The sequence below is a fragment of the Apium graveolens genome, chromosome 11 (genome assembly GCF_009905375.1).
Source record: "Apium graveolens cultivar Ventura chromosome 11, ASM990537v1, whole genome shotgun sequence".
Taxonomy (NCBI): domain Eukaryota; kingdom Viridiplantae; phylum Streptophyta; class Magnoliopsida; order Apiales; family Apiaceae; genus Apium; species Apium graveolens.
The window spans coordinates 204,674,567-204,682,930 of record NC_133657.1 but is presented as its reverse complement, the minus strand read 5'-3'; the positions used below and the strand labels follow the sequence as shown (position 1 = coordinate 204,682,930).

At 33.7% G+C, this 8,364-nt stretch overlaps 1 protein-coding gene across 3 annotated transcripts; it reads left to right on the top strand.

The window, feature by feature from the left end:
- Positions 1-5,181: 5,181 nt before the first annotated feature.
- Positions 5,182-8,364, top strand: LOC141697457 (oxoglutarate-dependent flavonoid 7-O-demethylase 1-like). 3 transcript variants are annotated; one of them, XR_012564726.1, is made up of 6 exons: positions 5,182-5,494; positions 5,586-5,833; positions 5,913-6,237; positions 6,339-6,903; positions 7,570-7,998; positions 8,126-8,364. XR_012564726.1 is itself a non-coding variant. In XM_074501844.1 (5 exons), exons 1-4 carry the CDS (start codon positions 5,255-5,257, stop codon positions 6,579-6,581), a joined length of 1,056 nt encoding a protein of 351 aa, XP_074357945.1. In that variant the 5' UTR covers positions 5,182-5,254; the 3' UTR covers positions 6,582-6,607; positions 8,126-8,364. The 3 variants fall into 3 exon arrangements, 1 of the variants encoding a protein (XP_074357945.1); XR_012564725.1 differs by lacking the exon at positions 7,570-7,998; XM_074501844.1 differs by lacking the exon at positions 7,570-7,998 and having other exon boundaries at positions 6,339-6,607.

Here is an 8,364-nt window from a genome sequence, read left to right as displayed (position 1 = left end):
CACCAAAAAAAGGTTCTCAATGGTGTAAGACCCTATCTATATATTAAAATTACAGAAAATAGGACCCGTGAGGTGGTAGGCTTAGGATTAATATATTTCAAATTTTTTGTTTTGTACAAAAATATATAAAAAAATGTGTGCAAAAAAAGTGTCAACCTTTTTGGGAGGATTTAGTGTCAATCTTGGTTCCACTGACCCCCAATTTTATCAATTATAATCCCTGAATAATCCTTTATAAGAAACGTGGCCGGTCCGATTTTGAAATCCAATTATTTTTTATGTATTTTTCTTGATCATATTGTAAACAAATTAGTATATGTAATATAAAATTTCAATTAAATTTAAATAAATATAAATTATAAATTATGATAAATATATATTAACTTACTACTAAAATAAGAAAAATTAAATATAATATAATTTTAAATATAAAATACCTCCAATTTTTTCCTGATTAATCTTAAATCGATACTTTGATCGATCTTTTCCAATTACCGATATTTATCATATGGGTGTTGGGCCAAATTTGCACAATTTTATGTAAAAGTGTCCAAAATAGCACTTATTTTAAACTTAACCCTTCAGTACTAGCACAAGGATAACAGACATACAGCTTGCGTTAAGACTCAACACATACAATTATTGCGTCAGACATATATTTGACAGGCCATGTATGACAATTCTGTTGAAAACGCATATACAGCTGCCATTTGATTGGAAATGACGCAGTGGATATGTGCGTTTTATTGTAAACGCATCAGGTCTGCACATTTTGATGAACACGCATGCATTACTTACGTTTTCCAATATTAAAAATATACTCCCTCCGTCCCTCCCAATTGTTATCGTTTCTGGGAGAGTGTCCGGCACGCATTTTAAGATGAAGAAAAAGTATAGTTCTATAACTTTTTTTAAAAATTTTATTTTTCTGAATAAAAGTTTAAACATTCTATTTTTATTCAGAAAAAGAAAATTTTTAAAAAAAGTTATAGAACTATACTTTTTATTCATCTTAAAATGCGTGCCGGACACTCTCCCAGAAACGATAACAATTGGGAGGGACGGAGGGAGTAGCTTCCATCCTATTCTGGGAACGCTGGTGAATTAGATACGACCCACCTATGTGATTTAAGAAGTTGTTTTCACTTTCATCGTCTCTCTGTTCAGACTACAGTACAAGCTCCCCATTGAAAGAACTAACGCATGCCTTGTAACCGTTGGCAATGTGACAGGTGAGGGCCGGTAATTGACTGTGTGCTCTTTTGGAACAATATTCTAATTTTTTTGCCATTTTGGGCATTTTCTCATATTTATAACATGTCAATAACATGTCAGTAAGGTTTGTAATCTGATGCAGATAGATCAACAACAATGTGACGAGGAGGTGTTGACAAATATTTGTAATGAAACACCAGACAAGAAATTTTGGAAGAAGCTTTGGAGCCTAAAACTACCTGGTAAGGTTGCTCACTTCATTTGGCGAGTGTGCTCAATGTGTCTACCTACTGCAACTCGCCTAGCTAATAAGCGAGTGCAAATTGATACTTGGTGCCAGTTTTGTAAAGTGTGTCATGAAACAGATGTACATATTCTGTCTGAATGTAAAATGGCAGTGAAGGTTTGGTTAGAGGTGGGGTTTCGAAATAATGTAAGTATTATGGCAAATGATGGTGCATTTGATGTTATCCGTAGAATCTTTGATAACTGCAACAAGGAACATTAAAATACATTAAAATGTAGTCAAAATTGATATTAAAATCGACATAAAAATCAACATAAAAATGACAAACACACCCGCCTCGCAAAGAACAGAGTAGTGAAACTAAAAAATAAAGATTAGAAACACAGTAAGCAATCGCAAACCAATACTTAAAATGAAACAAAAAAATGTAGCAGCGAGGCACATAAACAATACTTCAACAAAATTGAAAATCTCGCAACAGAATTCATTTAAACAAGACATATAAAATCTCACAACAAAATTTAAAATAAAAATCAAAAATTAAAAAAATAAATAATAAAAATAAACAAATTACATGCATCCACTAAGAAACGAAACTGTGGAGAGAATCATAAATCGAAAATACTTTAAAACAAAGGCTCGAAAGAAAGAATGCCCAAAACACACCATTTTCCAGCTTCAAGTGCCCAAAATACCCACCGGCGGGAAAAGTGCCCAAAATACTGACGAAATACGTATTTTAGAGATGCGTATTCTAATTTTTAAAATTTTTACATATACAGTGAATACGCATGTTATTCTTTGTAAAAAATTTAAAAATCAGAATACGCAAGATGATAATGTGTATTTCGTCGATATTTTGGGAACTTTTTCCGCCGGTGGATATTTTGGGCAAATCTCCCCAAATAGTGGGTATTTTGGTCACTCACCCTACTGGAAATGATGAAGACCCGAAATGAAATGAAGAATTGATATGAAACTCACTTAACCCTAATTTGAGATGAAACCCTATTGAGCCCGATTGAGTACAAAATCATGGAGACTGCCGAAAAGAAGAGAGTGGGTGGTAGCGAGAAATTAGTAGTGAGAGAGAGAGCTTAGAGAAAGGGTGTTTAGAGAGATAAGAGAGAATAGTAGAGAGAGAGGTATTGAGAAAGAATGAGAGGGAGACTGTGTGCTTGTCAAAAATTTTGAACTCTGTGGAAAGTTTTGGGCGGCTTTTGCCCAAAAATTCCCCTCTCTGAAAATTACAAGCCCAAGCCCATCAGTTGTACTATCCAGGCCCAAAACTAAACTATTTTGTAATAAATAATATTTAAATGATTATACTTTTTTTACATTTTTATTATTTTATATAAATTCATCTGTCACATCTTTAATATTTTTTATTTCGAAAAATTGAGTATAGTCCTCATGTTAATATCTACACTAGTTATTATGATTTTATTTTTACGTTCAATTCCAATTACATATATATTTTTAAAATATATTACTTTTGAAATGATTAGTTTGATTTTTTTAAATTTTTCTGAATAAAATATTTGTGTATCATGTATCTCGTTATTTAAATTTTAATATCACCTTAAATTTTTTATAATTAATTAAAATTAATATATAATCTCTTAAGGGAATATTATATTTATATTTTAATACTCTAAGGTAACATTTTGACAAATATGTTGGAAGCTGTAACATTTTGTAGCTAATGCAACATTTTGCCTTTGGCCAAGTTAACATAAAAAACACAATTTTAAAAGAGTATACACTTTATTTTCATCATATCATACCGGGATAATTATTAAATTAATATTAAGCATATATATTATGAGAAGGGTGTCGGTTTTTTAGAATATTATTTATCTATATATTAAATTAATATTCTAATTAAATAAAATTTTAAAATATTATTGGGCGTATATATTACGAGAGGGTTGTCGGTTTTTAAGAATGTTGTTTAGTAACATATAAAACTTAATATTTTTGATCAATAATAAAAATTAGATAGACTTCAAGAATAAACTGTGTTGGTACCTAAACACTTTCCTATACGAGTGTAGGAAGAAAAACCAGATGGAATCTCAACAATTTTTTACTTATATATCTATTATTTAATTAACAGTTTTTTAATATTAATTACTTCTATTTTTAATTCAAAGTAATACATATGATTGATATTTTAAACCAATTATCTTGGAACATTTTTGTTCATATAACAAAAATTAATGCATGTTACATAAAAGAATATATAACAAAAACATTTTTCTTCATATAACAAAAATTATTGATTGTTACACGATTGACACGTATACAAAAATATATAATTTATATGATAATATTTGAAAACAAACATTCATAAATTCAACTATGGTTATTTTTTTCATAATTTAGTATAGTTTCATTGGGGTTGTTTATGAAATAAATAGTTGAAAGGTTTTTTAACATGATAAGTTTGTTGAGTTTTTTTTATCGTAGGTAAACCGCTGTCGCTACCTTTGGGTACGCACTGGGTAAACCCTACGGGCTCACACAATAGCCCGTAAATCACGTGAATCAAGGTAAATCGCATTTAAGCAACAAACTCTGCCTCAGGAGATATAATCATAAATTTTTTTATCGTGAAATTCGAACATGTGACCAACAGTATAGTTAACCATCTTTAACCAACTGAGGAGGCAACCCTTGCGGGCTTGTTGAGTTTTTGGCGTTGTGCGCGGCACGAAAATTATTTTCAAAAATTTACACTTCCAATCATTGTCAAGCAAAATTAATTATTTGATAAACTGCAATTAATATCATTCATTAAAATTCATTTTTTTAGAAGTATAATTTTTACCACAATATATTAGTGAGCCTTTTTGCAAGGATAGGCACAAAGCACAATTGCTTCAACCATTTAGAGACCAAGCATAAATTTAGTAGTTGAAATGCAGATGAATGGCTCTCCATATAAAACCAACAGATCCAGTGTTGTAAAGCGATAATGTGTTGAATAATTGTAGCCTCTAAACCAGTTATCAATATTTGTGTCTATATCACATGCAGATGTCATTTTGTTCATCAATTCTAACAACCCAAATCATTGAAGTCGTGACAAATCTTAAGTAAATCGGAAAATATAGACTTTTAGTCTATATTTTGTTTACACGTTTCTTTTGTATGCTATCGGAACTAGGGTGTAATCGAGCCGAGCCGAGCCGAATACTGTCAGGCTCGGATCGAACTCGATTAAAATAGTTCGGACTCGAGCTCGTGCTCGGTCGAGCCTTTAATTTTAAATTCGAAGCTCGGCTCGTAAAAGGTTCGGTAGGCTCGAGTTCGGCTCGAAAGCTCGAATTAATTTACTAAATATTAACAAAAAATTAGAAATATGATCGGTTCGACTCGAGTTCGGCTCGATAAAAATAAGTAATATATAATAAATATTAAATAGTTACCTAAAAATATATTTATAATAAAAAAAAATTAAAAATACAAGAGGCTCGATAAGGCTCGCGAAACCTACGAACCGAATAAATTGAAGCTCGAGCTCGACTCGGTTAAAAATTCGAAAAGCTCGAGCTCGGCTCGATTATTTTCGAGCCGAATTCAAATATTTTACGAGCCGAGCTCGAGTAGCTCAAGAACAGTTTGACTCGTTTACGCCCTTCATCAGAACTAAATTAAAGAATATTTATTTACTCATTTTACTATATATAGTAACCCGTTTGATGTACCTCACAAGTCATAAGATCACTTCACAAGCGCGCACACACAGTAAGAAAGAGAGCGCTCTAAGCATTCGACAGAGAAAAAATGGAAGTAAAAAAGATAGGTACCTCCCTCCAAGTACCTTCAGTACAAGAACTGGTCAGGGAAAAATCTGCCACGGTTCCGATACGGTACTTACGTTCAGATCAAGAACCTGTTGTTATCAGTTCCACAAATTTACTTGAAGTCCCCGTTATTAATTTGGAGATCCTACTTGATGGAGATTCAGGGGACGGTGAGCTAAACAAATTAGACCAGGCGTGTAAAGAGTGGGGTTTCTTTCAGGTATTTAGCGCGATTTTTCAGACTAACTTATTTGTTAAAATGCTACTTGATGATATATTCGATTACAACCCTTATACTTTTTGTTTGCAAGTTGATAAACCATGAGGTTAGCGATTCGTTGATGGACAAAGTGAAAACAGAGATCGAGGAGTTCTTTAAGCTGCCATTGGAAGATAAGAGAAAGTTTGGTCAACTTGAGGGAGATATTGAGGGATATGGACAAGCCTTCGTAGTCTCGAATGAGCAGAAGCTTGATTGGGCTGATATGTTTTACATGATCACCCTTCCTGCAGAAATCAGGAAACCGCACTTGTTGCCACAACTACCTCAATCATTCAGGTAACGAGATTTTCTCGACGTTACAGTAGACACTGACCAACTTAAATCAAGCTGAAGTGAGAATCAAATAAATATGCAGAGATGCTATAGAGGCTTATTCAGTGGAGTTGAAAAGCTTGGCAATGAAAATTCTCAACCTAATGGCAAAGGCGCTTCAAATGGATCCTGAGGAATTTAAAGTACTGTTTGAAGAAGGCATGCAATCAATGAGGACTAATTACTATCCTCCATGCCCTCAAGCAGACCAAGTTATTGGACTCGCGCCCCACAGTGATGCTACTGGCCTCACCATCCTTTCTCAACTTAATGAAATCCAAGGCCTCCAGATCAGAAAGGACGGTAATTGGATTCCAGTCAAACCGCTGCCTTCTGCCTTTGTAATAAACATTGGAGATGTTGTGGAGGTATAATTAATTATGAAAACATAATTTCATTGTTTGAACATATATATGTTATCCTAGACTCCTTGACCTAAATGTAATGCATTACATGATTTAATTTGTAGGTTGTAACCAATGGAATTTATCGTAGCGTTGAGCATAGAGGCGTTGTTAACCCAGTGAAGGAAAGAATGTCGATTGCTACATTTTTAAGCCCGAAGCTAGATGGAGAATTCGGTCCTGCACCGAGCCTTCTCTCATCCCAAGCTCCTCCAAAGTTTAAAAGGATTGGTGCTGCAGATTTCTTTAAAGGGTACTTTGCTCAGAAGCTTGCTGGGAGATGTTACCTAGACACTCTGAGAATGTGAACTTATCTAGCATTCTGGCTTTTGTGGTAAAGTTTTCTATGATTCCAAGATCATCGTTATAATCGATATATTGGCATGTCGGTGCATATTTTAGTATACTAGACATCTTTTATATTGTCTCTTGAATTCCTCTGTTCTTGAATAACCACTTGAACTTTTGACACTTATATTGAGGTGTAAAAGAATTCAGAATTATACAAAAGGGTTTCCGGTTATTACGTGCCGATGTCTAAGCACCGATGTCGTAGGCACTATTTCTAGTAGTTGTATCGATTCCAAAGCCAATATGCGTCGAGGAATCCTCTTCTGTCACAAACATAAGGTACCTTCTTAAAATTCCTACAAAGTATACTCTTTGAATCATGAAGTTCCAAGTACAGTAGATACAAGTCCGATTTGCTAATAACTTTCATACATCTGCATCTCCCACATAATCAGAAGTAATTTCATAGGAGCGACAAGTTCTATCTAGTTAGTCAACAAGTCAAATGCACACTCGTCACCCATACATACAAATAACACTTCGTGCAAGGGAATGTTAAGTAACTGGCTCATCTAAAATCTAAAGTGTTAGACGAAGGTCTGGTAATTATAATCATATTCTAACAGGGAAAGATGACAAATGCTGACAGATTATTTTATGTCGCTATTGTCAACATCTTGAATTTTCTTATTCGGTAGCAAGTTATTAGTGGTCTCCCATTTTTAACAAGATAATAGAAGAAAGGATAAATCAATAATATAACAATTGATCTGTTTGCAATGGATTCGTCAGAGTTATTTAAATGATTCCCAGAATTTCAAACAACAGTATAATATGAAGTAGCAGGCAGTATCACTATCAACAGTAACACAGTTTGTCACAGAAAGGCCCCAACCCAATCTCTGTTAAAGCAAGTCACAAACCGGATCTTATACTATATTCTAACATATGTTTATGTCATAATACATTATTTTTCCACATTTCTCAACTTTTTTTTTATCGTAGCTAACCCGCAGCGGCTAACCTTCGGGTGCGCACTGGGTAAATCCCACGGGCTTAGCTAATAGCCTGCAAATCACGTGAACCAAGGTAAACCGCATTTAAGCGGCAGACTCTGACTCAGGAGGTATAATCATAAATTCTACTTCCGTGAGATTCGAACATGTGACCAAGAGGATAGTTATCCTCTTTTTAACCAACTAAGCCAACTCTTGCGGGCACATTTCTCAACTTGATGAGAGTAAATCATGTTATGTACAAAGACGGAGATCGACACACTCCTACGGAAGAACATTTGAAGCAAGAAATCATCTTTATGCTCATGGATCCATGCCAATCTGACCTAGCCACTTACGGTTTAATTGTATTGGCGATCTTCTAATGTTCTGTAATTGTGTTTTATCTCAAATGAAGCATATGTTTCGATGAAGATAGGTTAGATTGATATTACAACTTACAACATTTTTCTTTTTCTAGAATGCCAACTATTAATTTCGATAAACATGTGAGACTGATGTTACAACATTTTTTTAACAAAATGATACCTCTGAAACATATGCAGATATAGGGTAAACTCCAAGCAATGTACAGACGAAGACAGAGATGTAAAGTGGCAGAATCTATCCGGTTGAATAAAAATATCAAGAATAAGACAGGTGTCGAAATTTAATTGGTGGGCTTATATAAATGTAGCGAGTCTAGGAGGATTTGGGAAAAAAATTGTAATAATATTTGAGACATCTATCATTTTCCAAATACTGTCTCCATCTCAAATTATTTGTCACATTTGACTTTACAAGT